General features: G+C 41.6%; 2 protein-coding genes across 9 annotated transcripts in view; one reads left to right on the top strand and one right to left on the bottom strand.

Moving 5' to 3' along the window:
- FGD6 (FYVE, RhoGEF and PH domain containing 6) overlaps window positions 1-10373 on the bottom strand; it is a 103956-nt gene extending 93583 nt beyond the window's left edge. For both annotated transcript variants that reach the window (XM_073327515.2, XM_073327514.2), the window contains exon 1: window positions 10181-10373. In XM_073327515.2, the coding sequence (XP_073183616.2) occupies window positions 10181-10193 (13 nt within the window). In that variant the 5' untranslated portion in view covers window positions 10194-10373. The remainder of the gene's footprint in view (window positions 1-10180) is intronic.
- A 227-nt stretch (window positions 10374-10600) lies between these two features.
- VEZT (vezatin, adherens junctions transmembrane protein) overlaps window positions 10601-20561 on the top strand; it is a 99000-nt gene continuing 89039 nt past the window's right edge. For 3 of the 7 annotated variants that reach the window (XM_073327512.2, XM_073327507.2, XM_073327503.2), the window contains exon 1: window positions 10601-10720. In XM_073327512.2, the coding sequence (XP_073183613.1) occupies window positions 10685-10720 (36 nt within the window). In that variant the 5' untranslated portion in view covers window positions 10601-10684. The other 4 variants (XM_073327504.2, XM_073327505.2, XM_073327506.2 and 1 more) reach the window with 4 other exon arrangements.

Genomic DNA, 20561 nt, shown 5'->3' with positions numbered 1-20561 from the left:
AAAGGAAAAAACAAAAATTGTACTCATTATGAGCCTACAAAACAACTTATCTTGTATTACAGTACTTTTAAAAGATTCAACTTTTTATAAAATTTAAACTATTCAATTATTTACACTACTTCACTTTACCCCCTACCATACTTTTTTTATACCAGCATTTCTTCCTTTCAGTAGAAACACTCAGGTAGTTTAGGGAGGAAAACTTAGTTTTTCTAAAACAAGGGTTTTTCAAAACCTAAAGCCTGTTAGAAATGTTTATCAAAAAATGTTCAGAAAGTACTTAAAAAGAATTTCTTGCTTGCTAAGATGCTGAAGTGTGAGGAGAACTGAAGTCTACTAACCTAGTTTTGCAGTTTAAGTGGAGCATCATACAAAAGTACTTTAAAAAAAAAAAGCATAAAATAGTGAAAATTAAAGGAGACTAAAAATTTTACTGTAATATCAATTCTATTATTATAATCCTCAATAATCAATAACCCCCCTTCACCTTTAATATGCAACTATTTAACCTGACCGTGTCCTTTTCCCCTTTATTTTTGCAGAAACATCTACTAATGGCAATCTGCCACTATAACCAGTTATAAGTTTTGGGTTCTGAAGAGTGAAGTTTGGATGATAACTGATTCTCTAGCAGTGAAGTGCATTCCAAGAAGTACAATGAGAATACACGTCTTACTGAATTTTCCATCCCAAGGCATGCCATTTTCTCTCAATTAGAAGCTGTCATCATGATTATGGCTTATGATCCATCTGACACTACTATAAATCACTTTTTTTTTTTTTTTAAGTATTCACTGATGGGACATTTTAATACATGCAAGAGATTATTTATGACATTTACAAATCTAAAAAGATATCCCATCATAACCAATTCTCACAATGATCTTGATGCAAGAAAGGTAATGTATGCAATTCAACTGCAATGTTTCTCATTTAGCAGCAAATTCTTTACACATTGCCTCCATTATTGAACACATATCACTGCGTATTTTCCACTTTCCTTGTACATGCTTTTTAAAAGCCTCAGTAACATATGCTCATACATGCTGCATATCTGAAGAGATCATTTGGCCCACTGACTAGAAATTACAATATTGTTGCAAACCCATGAGGTGTTTTCATTTTTAATGCTAAACTATAATCCCTGCCTTACTGTAGAAAAGTGAGAAAGACGACCGAGTGTTAGGCTCTGTCTATACTACAGTTTACGTCAGCATAATTTACGTTGCTTAGGCGCGTGAACAGTGACATAAGTTACACCGACATAAGCCATGTGCGGACAGTGCTATGTCGGCAGGAGAGCTTCTCCCACTGATACAGCTACTGCCGGGGTGGAGTAGTTAAGCTGCCAGGAGAGCTCTCTCCCATTGGCTTAGACTAGCTACATTAGAGAGTTTACAGCAGTGCAGCTGCACCGCTGTAAACTTTCTAGTGTAGTCATGCTCCTAGAAGTAGAAAGTGCCATCTGCTGAGAGACTCAGAGGGAGGATTTCTATAAAACTGTGCTAGTGCTCAGTCTAAAGGAGATAGAGAAAGACAGACAACTCTTCTGCCATAAAAACAGGAAAGCCATGTGTTTTTCTGGGCTGTGAATCACTATATCTAAGCCCAGACTGCCTCTACTCAGCCCCAAAATTTAGCACCTCTTGCTGCAAGGAATCATTTTATTCATCCCATTCGCAAGGGGTCAAAGCTGACCTGTGAGGCTCAATACATAAGTCATTTGCTACGTGAACTCAGAATAGGCAGAGGAAAGGCTAGCAGGGGGGTTTCTAAAGGAATTTACAGGAAGGTTTGTAGGAATATTTTCAAGACGTACAGCTCTACATACACAACAAGGATGACCAGCAACGGAACAGTTATGACCTGCAGAGGATGTGACATTTTCTGTATCCATTTCCTGCCTGAAAATAGTGACTTCCTCTGCATGAATTGCAAGTTGATGGCTGTGCTGCAGGAAAAGATTTGAGGTCTGGGAGGGCAGAAAAAACATTGGACAACCAGATTTGGGTAGCATCACCGTAGCCCAAATACAGAACAGAATGGTTTCAAGGAAGCTGAAAAGAAAGGAAGACAGAGAGGAGGCTTGGCAGTTTGTGACACAGTGAGGAAAGAGCAACATTAGACAGTCTACAGAGCCAGAAGCAGGACAATTTGAGACCACCAGAGAAAAGGGGACCAAGAGAAATTCACTAGTTACAAGCATGTGGTGCAGCAGTGCAAAGAATACACTGAAATATTCAGCTGGAGGCAAGAAAAAGGGGTCTCTCACACCCGAGGACTGATGCTCAGCCCAATCCTTAGAAACATCAAGCATGACTGAAGACCACAGAAAATCTAAAGAAGATAGACAATCCTCACCAGGGACTCAGTGTTAAGGTGGTGGATAAAACATTCTTCAGTGGATAAAAGGACAGCAGGACTGACTACCATTTTTCCAGAGCGAACAAAACATATATCATTGATGGGTTTATGAAGATTAGGGGCAAAGATCTGTTGCTTATGTTACACATTGGCACGAATGACACTGCCTCAGAAGAGGCTTAGCAGATCATCAAGAGCTGAACGAGAGGAAAGTATCAGTGATCTTCCCAGGGATTCTTCCTGTTCCACAAGCGAGATAGATAGCAGAAAATAATGGAGGGAAACTGGTGATGAGAAATAGAGGGCTCTGGTTTTGTGGAACATTGAGCCATCTTCTGTTGGGCAAGGAGGATGCATGGCTTGGTCCATTTACAACTCAACAGAAGAGGAATGAATCTTCTGGGTAGCAGACTAGCTAATGTAGCATGGAGGGCTTTCAACTAGCATCAACAGGAGAGGATGCTAAGGTGGTAAACACAGTACATATGCTTAAACATCAAACTCGAACTCAAGGTAGCAGAATGTAAAGAACCAAAGTATTAAGGTAAAGAAAAGAAATTCTTCAGTTGCCTAGGTAACAATGCTAGAATCCTGGATAATAAACAAAAAAAGTAGTGTTAGAAATATTCATTTATTAAAAGAAGTTTGATACGTTTGGCTTTTCTGAAACCTGGTGGGATGATTCACATGACTAGAATGTTAAAGTCACTGATACACCTTGCTTTGGAAAGAATTGGCAGAAGAGGACAGGTGAGTTTTAACTCTACATTAAAGATATCATTATCTGTTTCAGAGTTACTGACAATTTAAAAGAACATCACCAGGAATGTTTGTGGATCAATGTGCTAACTGATAAATCACAAGACTGGGTATGGATGGAGGGTCTGCTATAAACCACCAACTCAGACAAGGGAACAGAACAAGCAGCTCCTTAAAATTTATCTATAACATGTAGAATGAAATCCACAATGATAATCCAATTTTCCCATCTGGGGGACACATGCTGAAGATCTCATGTTGCCAGTGGTAAACAACTTTGGAATTTCCAAAAATTACTGATAACTTTCTAATGCAATAAATACTCAGGATAATTCTAATTCTATTAGATGTCTTTCTGACGAATAAAGATAAATTAATCAATTACTGAAAACTGACAGTTGTCCAAGTGCAAGTGATCACAATCTAATTTCATTTGTCATGTGCAAACAGAATATAAACCAAATCATATATATTTGATGCAGTCAATTTCTCAAATCTGAGAATAATTCTGAGAAAAATAAATTTGGAAGAAATATGTGAACAGAAAAATGTGAATGATAACTGGATATTGTTTAAATATGCCACAGTTATGCAAGAAAGCTTCTTTGGTTAAAAAAATCATGGTTAAGAGGGAAGGTGAAGGCATCAATAAAAATTTAAAAGATATTTAACAAATAGATTGCTTGGTAAGGTGGTCTCATTTGAAGAGCATACTTTTTAACACCACCAAATGCAAGGACATACATCTAGTTCACACTTGTAAAATGGGGTACTTTATCCTGGAAAGCAGTGACTCTGAAAAGGACTTGGAGGCTATGATTGACAACCAATTGTACTTGAGCTTCCAGTGCAATGCTGCAGCTAAGAGGGCAAACAGTCTTCAAATATATAAGTAGGAGAATACCAAGCAGGAGTAGGGGGCTGGGATTACCTCCTCATAGAGCATTAGACAGACTGTTAGCAGAACACCACATCCCGCTCTAGAGTCTAGATTTTAAAAAAGGATGGTGAAAAATTGGAAAGGGTTCAGAAAAGAACTACAAAAACAATCTGAGATCTGGAAAAGATGCCTTACAGTTAGAGACTTAAGAAGCTTAATCTCTTTAGTTTATTCAAGAGAAGTTCTTCAATTGCCTATGTAACAATGCAATTGTATCACCTTTAGTTATGTAGAACAGAATTTTACTCCACAAGTGGACTTACTGAAACCTCTAGGCACTATTCTTGGAGTAATGTACTACTCTTCATGACCGGGGTGGAAGAATTTAGCATAAAATAACAACCTCACTATGAAATACTCCAGCTCCTATAAGGTAGGTAGGAAGAGAAATTATTATTGCTATTTCTATTTATATATACTTAGGAGGCACTCAGAGGCTATGATGGAGGTTAATATTATACTTAGGTCACCACATAGATTCCAAATTATTTTAAAAGCCATCTAGTGATTTTAATGACAAAGGCCATTGTAGCCTGAGTAATATCTTAAATCACTTATGCCAATAAACCTTCAGCATCAATTTTGTACCTACAGAAAATTAGGTGCGAAATTAAAATAAAAATTCAAAAGAAGAGTTCTATGTACATGATCTAATTTCTACTTTCCCCCAAGCCTGAAACAGTAGTAGTTTTTTCTCCATGTTTTGTTTTATACTTACATAGAGACTGTGATTTTTCAGGTGTCCAAATGTTACAAACTAAACAAAATAGGAAGCGAGTCATAACATCCCGGAAGATAACATATGTAGCTTTTAAAATGCAACGAAAGAAATTAGTTGTCTAGCAGCTGGATTTTTATAAAATAAGCTAAACAAATTCCAAAAGGAAAACATTAATTAAAAACTTCAGTTTGTTTAGTGATCTGCTGAAGGAAAACAGGAAAGTTGGGATAACTTTAAAGTGAATATAAGAGAAATGACTAAAGAACCTAACAAGCTCTTTGAGTCAGATTTTGTTGAGATAAAGTTGAGTAAATATGTGATTTGACATGTTTTAAGGTTAAAAGGACACTAAATCCTGTAGGCCTCATGTTTTCAGCCCTTAAAAGTAATAAAGTTTGATAGGAAAAGTCATGTTGGTTTTCTTTCTACTGCAATTCCGCCGCCGCAGGTAGTTTCTGTGCTAATAAATAAACCACCTACTCTTTCACTGCCATGATTAAACCAAATCTCAACTTCCAACTTGTGTCTTCCCTCTCCTATAAAAAATACATGCATATTCACATTTAAGCATTTTTAGTGTGATCACTGCAATAAGGAAATTATTGTTTTTAACTAATTTTCAATAATCATTTAAAAGCCTCTTTTAATACTGACTAAACACAATATTTTATAAACAAATTAATAGATAACCATATATGGATCACTTCACCCATCATTGAAATACAACCAACTCTGGAGTTAAATTCAATGGCATATAACACTACGCCAAAACAATTTAGTACTGGAAACAAAAAAGAATACAGTAGCATAGGTGCTGGAACTAGAGGTGCGGGGGATGCTGCAGCACCCTCTGGCTTGTAGTGAGGTTTCCTTTATATACAAGGTTTACAGTTTGGTTCAATGGCTCTCAGCACCCCCACTATAAAAATTGTTCCAGCACCCCTGTACAGTAGCGAACTGAACATGCATTGAGTATTTCAAAAGGCAGAATGTGAGCTGAAATTTGGACAGGTGGTCAGGGTTTACATTTCCACTCTTGCGCGCACACACACACACACACACACACAAAAAGTCAGATCTATAACGACTATTAGTGGTTGGAACCACCTCCAAAACACAGATCCTCCAACAATACAGTGCCTCATTCAGAGGGAAGAAGTTCACACACAGAGACACTTATTCCTGCATTTCCTAGGTGTTTCAATCTATTCCTGGCAGAATTAAGAAGTGACAAGAATCAATACGGATGGGTTCTCTATCAAACTACTTCATTCTGAAGATGCATTAAAATGATACCCAAGGGAAACACTCAAATTATTTACATTAAATTGAACCAAGAATGGGCGACATCTTGATATTTCAAATTTTCTATATGCTTCACAGCACTGTTTAATGGGAAACACTGCTTGTTAACAGCTGAATGATGCCCTGTAGTTTTAAACAGTATAGGCTCACTGTGACTAGAATGACAGCTAAATTTACAATTTACATTATTTTAATACTTATGGGATTAAGTGTAAAATTATGTAAAAAATAAAAATGTACATAAAAAAAATACTACCTCCCACACACAAGTCTCTTTGTTGATTTCCTGTCTGTTACCACAAGTTAAAGCTCCCCATCTTCACTACCAAGGCCTTTATAATCTTGTCCTACATACACTGATATTGTTTCTCCTACTCCCATTTCACTCCCCTTAATCCTTTCACATTAGTGCTTTTTTTAGCCCACACACCTTTCAACATGCTCCCTTGTGTCTCAGCCCCCCTGGGCTTGCCAAGACAGATTCCCCCCCCTCCTCACACTTCTCCTCCTCCAAATTCCTCCATAAAACTAGTTTTCCAGGAATCCTTCCTACCTTCTCCTAACCAGTAATTCCCCACACTGTATCTTCCCTTTCCTGTTGTGTGTTTTATCTACCTTCGGGCCCTCAGAAATACGACTCCTAAACAACAAACTAAGCCTCAGTCTTGGACCTATGCAGATAGGTCCTGCACTGATGCACAGCTTCCTGAAAGTCACAAATCTCTAAAACTCTTGGAATAATAGCTTCCCAATGCCAAACAATCTGGCATTCTGGATCTTAGTACTATATTGAATTTTACTTCAATAGTCAAGCTCTGATCTCATGAGCACTCCATAATACAATTATTTTATTTTATTTGCCCAGCTGTTTAACTCTCAGAAAAAAATACAAGGTAAGGAACTCTAGTCCCAGAAATATTACTAAGTAACTTGAACACATTAAGACAGGTTTCAGAGTAACAGCCGTGTTAGTCTGTATTCGCAAAAAGAAAAGGAGGACTTGTGGCACCTTAGAGACTAACCAATTTATTAGAGCATAAGCTTTCGTGAGCTACAGCTCACTTCTTCAGATGCATATCGTGGAAACTGCAGCAGGCTTTATATATACACAGAGAATATGAAACAATATCTATTCCCACCCCACTGTCCTGCTGGTAATAGCTTATCTAAAGTGATTTCCAGCACAAATCCAGGTTTTCTCACCCTCCACCCCCCCACACAAATTCAATTTGTGTGGGGGGGTGGAGGGTGAGAAAACCTGGATTTGTGCTGGAAATCACTTTAGATAAGCTATTACCAGCAGGACAGTGGGGTGGGAATAGATATTGTTTCATATTCTCTGTGTATATATAAAGCCTGCTGCAGTTTCCACGATATGCATCTGAAGAAGTGAGCTGTAGCTCACGAAAGCTTATGCTCTAATAAATTGGTTAGTCTCTAAGGTGCCACAAGTCCTCCTTTTCTTTTTTGAACACATTAAGAAAAGGAGTACCTGTGGCACCTTAGAGACTAACAAATTTATCTGAGCATAAATAAATTGGTTAGTCTCTAAGGTGCCACTAATACTCCTTTTCTTTTTGTGAATACAGACTAACACGGCTGCTACTCTGAAACTTGAACACATTAGTCAGTGGTTAAATATACATACTCTCCTGCTTTATTTCTTAATTCACCAGCTCTAAATAGAGTCACTTAGAAATCTATTAGGCAAACAATGTATTACAAGTAATTAAAAAATGGGAACACAATAAATAGGGAAGAAATGTGTGTTCATAAGTTTTTTATTTTTAAATAGGCATGATTAACTATAGGACCATTAGATTGCCTTTGTTTAGCTAAGCAGTTCTATATGCTAGAGCTCGTCTTGTGCAACACTGAAAAGTGCAATACATTGGTTACTGTTTGTTTAAGTGTGCGTGTGCTTTTTTGTTTTTTTGTTTATTTTAAACACACGAATTAAATTAGATCCTGTAGAACCACATTTTTCCCCCACACAGGAAACATCTTGTTGTTTAAGGTTTTCATTGTATTTAACTGATGCCTTCAAAAAGTTCCATAAAGCAGTTCATCAGCATAATTTATACACAATTTTATTCAATGGAAAAAACAGCTCTCATGCATGTTGGTTCATGCAGGCACAAGAAAGGAAGCCTGCTAATCTAACAGATGGGCGAACAAAAGTACTGACAATGCTTCTTTATATGACCAAACAACCAAAAAAACCCTGAGTAACTCACTAAAATACAGGAAGCTTTCTTGTTTTAAACCAAGCATTTGCTTCGCATCTTTCTTAGCCATAAAATTAATAATACTTAATAGAACAAAAGAACACAAATGTGGGTTAGGTCAAGCTAAGTGTTTGTAATGAATGCTCCTCACTATGTATGTCTGCATATGTGATCATACTGGTAAGACTGGTAAGTTCTTGAGGTAAAACTGACTGTAGATGTCAATTAACATTAGCAACTGTGTTAAGGTTATACAAAGTGATAACAGAACATACAGATGAATATTTATTTTAGAGTGAAGAATAGATATTTAGAATTGCTTTGCCACAAGAAAAAAGAATCTAAGAATGTGGTGGTGTGTTTACACTTTAAAAATAAAATAAATTACAGTGAACTAGTCTGGTTATAAAGACATTTTGCCATGGAGCACAGTATTCTTAATGGTGACAAATGACAATAACCAGAGCTTAGCAAGATGCTTTTATTATATGTCACTATAAATACGACCAATAAAGATGGTTGATCTTCTGTAGACTAATATTTTTCAAAGTATGGGGGTTCTACTACAGAGGTATATAGTTTGAAGGAAGTGAGAAGTATGAAATTGTCACTACAATGTAACTGGAGAATAAGGATAAGTGTTTATTTTTTAATTTTGATCATCTTGTGCCCTGTTGCTGATGTCAAACAGATACTGCAGAATATCTACATTTTTTCTGCTGATTCTCTCTCAAAACATCAAAGGGCTAATTTTGACAGCGAGGGGTCGAATCATAGCAAAAACAGGTCAAAGAGCAGAAAAAACAAAACACTACCTGAGAAGTATTTTCTCACATGACTCTAATTACACTGTATCTGTTTTAAAAACAACGGGTTTGAACCAAAAGAAAATTCACTGTTAAAGTGTAACAATGACAAAAAGTTAGGAGGTGAGTTGTCTAAGAAGAGGAAACCTTCCACAGAATATTAGAAGACAACTGCAAAAGTGTTTTTAAAAGGCTGGACACCAAAATAAAATAGAAAAAGAGGGAAAAACACTCCCCCATTCACTCCGTTGGGAAACAAACAAACAAAAAAGGGTCAGCTGTTATAACACCCTCCCCTCGCTGCAAGTTTTCTCCCCTTCCTTCCAGTGCAAGCCAGGGCTTCCAACAAAAGGAAAAGATAGGTCCGACCATTTTAATGGGGACAAGATCTCATTGAGGTCCACCCACAGGAACCAAGGGCATGGTTTATCCAAAGGAGATGAAAATCCAAAGGAAGACAGAATGATTTCTCTTGGCAACAGCATCTCCACTCACAGCCTTGCCTCTGTACGCCTCATTGTCCTCTCGGGCAACAGGGAGGACAGAACAGTCCCTTGGAATCGTTTTCAGCGCAACAAATCTCCAGCCCTGGTTCCCTCCGCGCTAAGGAGGCGTTTGCAAGCCGGAGGGAGCAGGCAGGGAGCGCAAAGGCAGAATCAAGCTCGTCGAGGGGCAGAAGAGCCGCGCTATTGGCTACCGTAGTCCAGAAGAAACTTTCCCAACTATGTCAGTCGCACGCACAGCGAGGGGAATGTAACTTCCCAGAGAGAGACGCCAGCCAACAGCAGCCTGGGGGCGCGGGCTGCACAGACCCACCAGCCCAGGACACGCTGAAAGGCTTCTCGGGAAACGCGCAGACCCCCCTCGCTGCACTTACTAAAGGGGAAACAGGGCGGGGGGAGGGGGTTTCCTTGCCTCTGGGCGCCCTTTAAGGAACGGCAGAGACCCATCCCGCAGCTGCGCCTCGGGGGCTGGGCAGGCAGCGCTCCGCAGCAGAGAGAAAAGTCACCAGCAAACCCCCCCCCCCCAAACTTTCCCCTCTTCCCTGAGCACCTACCGGCTGAGCTCATGGTGCCACCCACGCGCCTCTCTTGCCTCCTCCTCGCCCCTTAAGCCCTAGCCCCCCGCGGAGCTGAAGAGGACAAGCCCATTGTGCCGCCGTGCTACTGCCGCAAGGCGCCCCCCGGCCGCTCCTCCATCAGGTCCCGCAGCTCCTCTCCGACTGAGCCCCGAGCAGCAGCCGCTTTCCCAGCCCTGCGCCGCGGTCTGGGCTGAGCAGCGCGCCCTAGCGGCCGCGAGCCCCCAGCGCGGGATCACCGGGCAACGTTCCAAAGGCCGAGTTCTCGCCTGCCCCACCCCCACGCCACAGGGAACCCGACGGGCTCCGCCAATCAGCGCAGCTCAGCCTAGAGCCCCCTCCCTTCCCGGAAGCGGGCGCCCGCGCTGCCTGCTGGGAGTTGTAGTTTTCCCTGACCGAGGGCTGGACCGGGTGGGGAGCCGTCGCCAAGGGCTGGTCGGACTCGGTTTCCCACAGTGCCCGGGGCGGGTGTCATGGCGAAGGATGACACCGGAGTTTGACGAAGAAGTGGTGTTTGAGGTGGGTGCGAGGCGGCTCCGAGGGCCGGGCCCTGGCTCCCGGGGCTTCGGCTGCGCTGGCGGCCCCCAGGGGATGGGCCTGCGGGCTGCGAGCGGGCACCGGCGGGCAGTCCAGGGATGGTCAGGCCGGCCTCGCCCGGCTGCAGCGCCCGGGTCAGTGCGTGGGAGGTGGGCAGGGGTTGGTACGGCGGGACCCAGGGTGGGGTGAGACCGGGGCACGCCGGGCTGGAGTGCTCTGTGTCGGTGCATGGGAGGTGGGCAGGGGTTGGCACCACCTCTGGCTGTAGTGCACCAGGTGTAGTGCAGCCGAAGGATGATGCTGAGGTGGGTTTGCTGGAGCAGCTCGAGCTCCATTGTGTGTGGTACGGACTTGGGAAGTGGGCAGTTGTAGTGGCCCAGTAGGACCTAATGTCTGGAGTTGAGCTGTAAGGCTCGCATTTGGAAAAACCTTAACTCCATGCAGTTTGGATAACAAGCAGTGCACCTACCATAGGGGCTGGTGTTTTAGAAATACCTAATTAGATAAATTCAGATCCCAAAATCATATGGGAGATGCAATTAATTTGCTGTTGTAGCTGAGGTCTTAGTCTGGGAAACTGCTGTAGTACAAAGAAAAGGAGGACTTGTGGCACCTTAGAGACTAACCAATTTATTTGAGCATGAGCTTTCGTGAGCTGCAGCTCACTAGTACAGTTGTTGGAAAAGATTGGGAGCTACTGTAGCAGATGAAAGCAGAGCAAGATCCTTTAGTTTATGGTATCACTTCTGCACATGGTATCACTTCTGCACATGGTATCACTTTTGAACTATGAAGTTGAGCAACTTATGTGTAGGACCATTTTTGTTTGATGCTGTACGTTTTTTATATTTTAATAATTTAAAATAAGTACAAAAATACTGTTTAAAATTAAACACATTGGTATGCGGTCAGGCTAATCTATTAATTTAGTTCTTCACCAACAGCAGTTACAAAAAGTAGGAAGTACTTGTTATCCACCATATATGTAAGGTTAGTAACAATACCATCCTTTAGGCTTGACTTCAGTGGGACTACACAATAAAACTAAGCACATGTATATGTTGAATTCAGTGGAGCACTGCTGAATTACAGGATCAGGAGCTCCTCCTCTGTATCTAATAAATCCTATTTATAAATCAACATAATTCTTACAAAAGTGTCCATGTAAATGCTAGATCTATGTAATATCTACATCACCTACTGAAAGCTACTTTCTCTTCTGCATTTTGTAGTATTTGTGGAACTTGTGTCTGGCCTCTAGAAACTTTTCATTTACATAGCTGCATATTATCTTAGTTCTGTTAATATACAGTAGCTAGTGTGGACCTGATATATTTATAAAGTAATGGTTAAACATATATGATGCATTTCAATGACAAAAGCAATAGCTAAATATTCTAGCATACACATTTCGCTCTGTGATGCTGAGAACCCTTCAATGCCAACTGGCAATGGGTTCATTGTTCTGTAACAGGTTTCAGAGTAGCAGCCGTGTTAGTCTGTATTCGCAAAAAGAAAAGGAGTACTTGTGGCACCTTAGAGACTAACCAATTTATTTGAGTATAAGCTTTCGTGAGCTACAGCTCACTTCATCTGATGCATAAAAGTGGAAAATGCAGTGAGGATGTTTTTATACACACAGACTGTGAAAGAATGGGTGTTTATCACTTCAAAAGGTTTTCTCCCCCCACCCCACTCTCCTGCTGGTAATAGCTTATCTAAAGTGATCACTCTCCTTACAATGTGTATGATAATCAAGGTAGGCCATTTCCAGCACAAATCCAGGGTTTAACAAGAACTTCTGGGTGATGGGGGTAGGAAAAAACAAGGGGAAATAGGTTACCTTGCATAATGACTTAGCCACTCCCAGTCTCTATTCAAGCCTAAGTTAATTGTATCCAATTTGCAAATGAATTCCAATTCAGCAGTCTCTCGCTGGACTCTGGTTTTGAAGTTTTTTCTGTTGTAATATCGCAACTTTCATGTCTGTAATCACGTGACCAGAGAGATTGAAGTGTTCTCGGACTGGTTTATGAATGTTATAATTCTTGACATCTGATTTGTGTCCATTTATTCTTTTACGTAGAGACTGTCCAGTTTAACCAATGTACATGGCAGAGGGGCATTGCTGGCACATGATGGCATATATCACATTGGTAGATGTGCAGGTGAACGAGCCTCTGATAGTGTGGCTGATGTTATTAGGCCCTGTGATGGTGTCCCCTGAATAGATATGTGGGCACAGTTGGCAACGGGCTTTGTTGCAAGGATAGGTTCCTGGGTTAGTGGTTCTGTTGTGTGGTGTGTGGTTGCTGGTGAGTATTTGCTTCAGGTTGGGGAGCTGTCTGTAGGCAAGGACTGGCCTGTCTCCCAAGATTTGTGAGAGCGATGGGTCGTCCTTCAGGATAGGTTGTAGATCCTTTATGATGTGTTGGAGAGGTTTTAGTTGGGGGCTGAAGGTGACAGCTAGTGGTGTTCTGTTATTTTCCTTGTTGGGCCTGTCCTGTAGTAGGTGACTTCTGGGTACTCTTCTGGCTCTATCAATCTGTTTCTTCACTTCAGCAGGTGGGTATAGTAGTTGTAAGAATGCTTGATAGAGATCTTGTAGGTGTTTGTCTCTGTCTGAGGGGTTGGAGCAAATGCGGTTGTATCGTAGAGCTTGGCTGTAGACGGTGGATCGCGTGGTGTGGTCAGGGTGAAAGCTGGAGGCATGTAGGTAGGAATAGTGGTCAGTAGGTTTCCGGTATAGGGTGGTGTTTATGTGACCATCGCTTATTAGCACCGTAGTGTCCAGGAAGTGGATCTCTTGTGTGGACTGGTCCATGCTGAGGTTGATGGTGGAACAGTTTCCATAGCTTTGAAAAGAGATGACTAAAGAGGGATATGATAAAGGTCTATAAAATCACAAAGGATATGGAGAAAGTGAATAGGGAATTATTTACTCTTTCACATAACACAAGAATTAGGGGTCACCTGATGAAATTAATAGGGAGTAGGTTTAAAACAAACATAAGGAAGTAGTTCTTCACACAAAGCACAGGCAACCTATGGAACTCATTGGCTGGCAATGTTGTGAAGGCCAAAAGTATAACTGTTAATAAAATAATTAGATAAGTTATTGGAGGATAGGTCCATCAATGGCTATTAGCCAAGATGGTGAGGGATGCAATCCCATGCTCCAGAAGCTGGACCCGGACGATAGGGGATGGATCACCCAAAATTGCCCTGTTGTGTTCATTCCTTCGGAAGCATTGGCATTCTTATGTACTGTCAATGAATCTATATGCTAAAATTGGAAACATTAGAGTAGTTAATTGGGCTTAGATATTCAGGTGCTTTTTAAAGTGAATTTGTAATTTGGATTCAGTTTTCCTTAATGTTGGGAAATTTTTACAAACCTCACAAAAACATAGGACTGACTTACGTGTTCTGATTAAGGCTACGTTTTAGTCACGGGTATTTTTAGTAAAAGTCACGGGCAGTGAACAAAAATTCACATCCCGTGACTTATCCTTGACTTTTACTAAAAATACCTGTGACTAAAATTTGGGCAGAGGGCTGCAGGTGCTCCGGGGGTGTGTGTGTCAGGGGATGCCACAGGTGCTGGGAGAGGTGGCCTGGGACCCACCGCTGGTGCTGGGTTGGGGCGGGGGGATGCCAGGCTTTGGTGTGTGGCCCGGGACCCTTGCTGGTGCTGGTGGGGGGAGAGTTGGCGGGGCTGGCAGGGGCTCCTTACCCGGCTCTGTGCCCATGCAGCTCATAGGCGGCGGAGGGGCACAAGCGCCAGCTTCCGAAGCTCCCATTGGCCGGGAACTGCAGCGCAGAGCCCCCCTCCTCCGCCCCTCCACTGCCTAGGAGCTGCAAGACCGTGCCCTCACCCTGAGTTAAGCGTCCCTCCCCACACCCCTTAACCCCCTGCCCATAGCCCTGAGCCCCCTCCCACACACCAAAACTGTTGCTGGTGCTAGCCCAGGAGCTGCCCACCTCGGGCATCCCTGAGCCAGCACCAACTGCTGCAGAAGTCACTGAGCTGAGAAAGTCACAGAATCTGTGACTTCTGTGACCTCCGTGACAGAATCGCAGCCTTAGTTCTGATGTAAGTGTGTCCTATTTCTTGTTACAATGCATGTGTACAGGTTTGTTTATATTGAGATACACATTAAAGCACATACACAATACACAATAATTTGCCATTCTAAATCTCACTTTACAGGAACAATTCAGTATGTGTCAATTTTTCAAAAGAGTTTTTCACCCAGCACCTCCTAAATCTGGCTGCAAAGAAATACTGCAAAGAAATACAGAAATAATAAGATCCATGTTACCACATTACACCAATTTGGGTCTGGTTTTTTTTCGTTTGGGGTTTGCGTTTTTTTAAATGCTCTTAAACCATTTAGGCACAAAATTAAAATGTTGTGGCTTCTTTCTGTGAAGAAACGAATAATTTTTTTAATTGCTGAAAACATTTTTATTTAAGTGACCAGAAAGTAACCAGAAATGGTCCCTTAACTTACTGGTTCGTGCTGTGTAAAATGCAGTAAGTAAATAAACATTAAAGGATGGAAAAGAAACAATTTTAAAATTATCAGTTTGAAGTTTTTTATGAAGAGCATCAGATTATTGATTACTTGCAGTTGTACTACAGCATTGTTTTTCTTTATACACAAATCTTGATTTCTCCCAGGCTATCATCTCTAACTTTTTCCTTCAGGAACTTCAATGAAAAGGTGGTGTTAACTTGTACTTTTGATTTGTCTCAAAAATAATATCACAGCACTCAAGTTTTAAAAATAATAATTTTATGATAGGAATATAAAGTATGTAGAATATGATGGTACCCCAGAAGGCACCCAATAGTTATGTCATTTTACAGGATTGCCGCAATTGGGTTTATTACTCTTTGCCAGCTAGTCATTGAATCTGCTGATTTTTCACTATTTCAGTAACACTGCTTAATATTTTAGTATGAGTGGCAGCAACTGCTCTGTTTAAAGTTACATTATATTTCTATTCTAGCACAAATTTCATTACTTTGAGAATTTCAGCTTTCAGACTGAAATTTTTGATATGTGATCTCTGAAGGTAAATTTTTAGGAACATCTGAGTGGAAAAATACTTACCCTGTTTTTTTTGTTTTTTTGTTTTTTAAAGTGCGACTTTTCTTTGAACATCTCTAAAGCTTAAAAAAGCTGTGGGTTAAAAGTTGGAATTTAGAATGGATGTAGCACTCACTGAGGGGAAGTGCCTATGGTTGTTCTGAAGAAAACTGGTTTTGATGTGAGTGAGTTAGGAGCCTTTGAAAAATTTTGTAATATGCATAGCTAAGAATTATTCACTGTACGTGCATGTGTGGCTGATTGTGGCAGTCTGTTCCTCAAAGCAGCACCCCGGAACCCCCATATTCACCACTATCATATAATAATATCTGTCTTACAAAGAATGCCTTGTTGAGGTATCATTTTAAAGGTCTTGATCTTTTGAACATTAATATCCTGTTGGATTGTATGTGCTATCATTATATATGAAGTTTTGCTATGTGTGTGTTACTGAAATATGTTGTGAGGTTGGGAACACCCACAACCAGCCTTTCAGGTACAACAATGGAATAGCCAGATGCATTGATGGCCCATTAAAGGGAATCCACTCCTGACGGCTGTCCCAGAAAACTTCTTAGGGAGAACACATAGACAATGGTGACTGCCTGATCCCCACATCAAACGATCTTTCTGGCAAGCTGGAAGAAACTATAAAAGAGGGGAAGTGACATCATGACTTGGCCTCACTACCCCCACAACTCAACACCTGGAAACACATCTGGAGGACAAAGACTTTGAACTCGGGAAGGTGGTACCAGTCTGGAAAGGAGTCCCAGGCTGTGTACTGAGGAACTATACCATCTGTCAGGGTGGGTCGCTGCTTTATTCAAATCCTGTTTAGTTTGTGGAACTCAGAGTGCGAATTTGTTTATTTCTTAGGTAACCAACTTTGATCTCTATGTTTGCTACTTATAATCACTTAAAATCTATCTTTATGTAATTAATACATCTGTTTTATATTTTACCTAAAACAGTGTGTTTTGGTTGATGTTCTTGGGAAATCTCAGCTCAGTTTACAAAGGCTAATGTGTGTCCTCTCCACATTGAGGAAGGGGTGGACTAGGCAATGAACTTACACTGGTCAGGCTTCTGACCAGGACAAGATGGTACAATTCTGGGGTGCAAGGCTGGGGAGATGGGGGGAATTGGCTGGAGCTTCTCTATTGTTGGTTCATGAGTAGCTGGCAAAGCATTCATGTCACCCAGCTGAGTGTGTCCCTGCCTGTGGATGTTTGTAAGTGTAGTACCTGCCAGAGGTTTATAGCTTGTCACAGCATCACAGTGTGAGAGGAATACCCCAGGTTGGTGGGTCAGAGGGCTCAGGTTTCAGCCTAGGGACTCCATCACACTGATTTAGCTGTGTAGCGAAATATATTGCTGTGAATTAATAGGGACATCTGGGTCTGAAGTCAGGATTCTTGCACATTTTATAAAGTGTAGAAGGCTTCTGCTCTTTGTAAGGTCTGGAGGGAGTCCTCTTCTGTTGCACCTTAGGAGCTCTGCATCGCCTCAGGTTTTGAGGAATGGGACACTATCTTGTTGTCCATGTAAGGTATTAGGGAAAGGATATTTTAGTGATATCTTTCTTATCTAACTGTGACATACCCAGGGTACAATCCAGACTAATGAGTTGCAGTGTCACCCTGTCCTCTAACCTTGGGTGCCCTTTACAAAGCTTTGCTGTTGTGGCCTCCAGTCTGAACTGCTCACAAACAGCCTCCAGCATGCAAGTCACTCCCAGCTATGTCTCTGTGTGTGCTGCAGCTAGCCAGCCACACCTTGGCTCTCACCAGCCTCGGTTATATTGCAGGATAACCCCTACGCACCCCTTCTAGATTTCCTCCACCCCCGAAATGTAGGTCCTGTACTGCCCAGCCTTTTCTGGACAATGCAAGCTTATATAAAGTCTGTCATTTTATTAATAGAAATGATATTCGCACACCTTGTTTCCCCTAAATGGAATTTCCCAGGCACTTTGCTTCAAACACACTGGATTAGATAAAACAATAAAACAAGTTTATTAGCTGCAAAGAGAGCAATATTAAGTGAGTAGGAATAATGAGGCATAAAAGTCAGAAATGGTTACAAGAAATATAAAGCTGTCAAGGTTCCTTCCCCACTCCGAAGTCTAGCATACAGATGTGGGGACCTGCATGAAAACCCCCTAAGCTTATTTTTACCAGCTTAGGTTAAAACTTCCCCATGGTACAAACTATTTTACCTTTTGCCCTTGGACTTTATTGCTGCCACTACCAAGCGTCTAACAAATATATAACAGGGAAAGAGCCCGCGTGGAAACGTCTTTCCCCCCGAAATCCTCCCCAAACCCTATACCCCCTTTCCTGGGGAAGGCTTGATAAAAATCCTCACCAATTTGCATAGGTGAACACAGACCCAAACCCTTGGATCTTAAGAACAATGAAAAAGCAATCAGGTTCTTAAAAGAAGAATTTTAATTGATGAAAAAGTAAAAGAATCACCTCTGTAAAATCAGGATGGTAAATACCTTACAGGGTAATCAGATTCAAAACATAGAGAACCCCTCCAGGCAAAACCTTAAGTTACAAAAAGACACAAAAACAGGAATATACATTCCATTCAGCACAACTTATTTTATCAGACAGTTAAACAAAACAGAATCTGACACATATCTAGCTAGATTACTTACTAAGTTCTAAGGCTCCATGCCTTTTCTTTTCCCGGCAAAAGCATCACACAGACAGAGAGAACCTTTGTTTCTCCCCACCTTCCAGCTTTGAAAGTATCCTGTCTCCTCATTGGTCATTTTGGTCAGGTGCCAGCGAGGTTATCCTAGCTTCTTAACCCTTTACAGGTGAAAGGGTTTTTCCTCTGGCCAGGAGGGATTTTAAAGGTGTTTACCCTTCCCTTTATATTTATTACAAAAGCTAAAACAACTAGTGCCTAACTTAGCAAAGTATGTTAAATTCAAAGCATGGTTTTCTCACCACATGCTCTTAGCAGTCTTGACCAGACTTTTTAGGTCAGAACCCCTTCTGCAGTTCACTGGCTGCTTCCTTTGTCCTTTATGGTGCAGTGAATTGATGGACAGAGAGAGAGGAGGGGTCCTTGGGGTGTTTGTCCCTCCCTTTTTATAGTGTCAGTCCACCCTTGGAAAATATTTCCAGCTGAGATTCTGGAGACAGAGAATCTATAGGAAAGAATATTTTCTGCTGCTTTTCCTCATCTGTTGGAGCTTCTTTTGTTTCCTTTCTGCTTGCTGACTCCGTTTACTGCTTAAATACAAATTAAAAACTCTGAACTCTTATTCTAGATCTAGTGGATGTCTGTTCAGCAATACGACTTTAATTCTGTCTAGTCTAGTATTCACTGTTAATTTATTCAGAATCCCCAAATTAGATAATACAACTTCGTACCAGACTTAATTGTTTCATGTAACTGATATAATCCTGTCCCCTCTTCAACCTCAAAGTTTGGAGGAGGGAGTAAAAACATTCTGCGATGGGATGTATAAAGCCCGCACTGGGAATGAAAAGGTTAAGGAACAACTCTGGGCCCAGACAACCCCACCCAGCTGCCCCTACAGAGCCTACTCCAGTGGGACTTAAAAGGTGCCCATACTGTTCAGAAGGGAGCTGGCCAGGCAGGGAGAAGAACCTGGCCTTGGGAGCTCCTGAGGAAGGACGCAGAAGCTGCTCCTCTACGAAGAGAGGAACCGACCCACTAGGACAGGGGTTCTCAAACTGGGGGCCATGACCCCCGGGGGTCGTGAGGTTATTACATGGGGTGTCAGGAGCTGTCAACGTGCACCCCAAACCCTGCTTTGCTTCCAGCATTTATAATGGTGTTAAATATATTAAAAAAGTGTTTTTAATTTATTAGGGGGGGTCACACTCAGAGGCTTGCTGTGTGAAAGGGTCACCAGTAAAAAAAGTTTGAGAGCCGCTGCGCTAGAATCAGGCAGACTAAAGGCATTGTGTTTGTTTTGTGTTATCTTGATTATAGACTGAAAAAGCTTGAACTATAGAGTGTATGCCTGAAAGTGCATAGGAAGTGGCCCTACAAGTAAATGATGTAGGAAGTGGCCGAGGGAGGACTGTCTTAAGGTGCTCCGGGGTGCCTGACCTTGGCTACTCTCAGATGGCCCTGGGCCAGAGTCTGGTACAGTGGGAGGGCCTGGGCTCCCCTACTATCCTCTAACCACTATGTGCTACCTCCATCAAGCGCCAACTGTTACACTTTGGTTGTATGGATGTGTAAGATTTCTTTTTCTCCTATCACAGTTCAGATCCCAGAGGAAAGTCTGTTCTATATCAAAGAGAAGTTTTGGAAGCTGGGTCCAGAGGACCAAAGGTACAGAGAATCAAAACCACAAATCAAAGTTCACAGCTCAAGCCTCATTTTATAATTGAACACTAACCCCCTAAACTGGGAGGAAGTTTGGCTATGCAGTGAGATTTTGAACATGCAAGTTCACATCTGGAACTCCACCCATTAAAAAGATCTTGCATTTGAGCTATATATTTTAGTTCAGACCTATTCCTAATACAGACAGACTCATACACCTTGGAAAATAGATATCTGTGTGCAGAAAAGAAATCTGTAGGACTGGGAGGAAACTCTCTTTCTTCTTGCAGGAGTGGAAGAAACCCACCACCAGAAATGAGTCCTTGTGACAGGGCATACAACTCCCGCACCAGTAAGGAAGGAGTTAAGTAGTTGCCCTGGGTCCAGGCAGCCCCACC

The sequence above is a fragment of the Lepidochelys kempii genome, chromosome 1 (assembly GCF_965140285.1).
Source record: "Lepidochelys kempii isolate rLepKem1 chromosome 1, rLepKem1.hap1, whole genome shotgun sequence".
Lineage (NCBI taxonomy): Eukaryota > Metazoa > Chordata > Testudines > Cheloniidae > Lepidochelys > Lepidochelys kempii.
The sequence above is the reverse complement of the archived record's forward strand: the minus strand, read 5'-3'. Positions and strand labels throughout refer to the sequence as shown.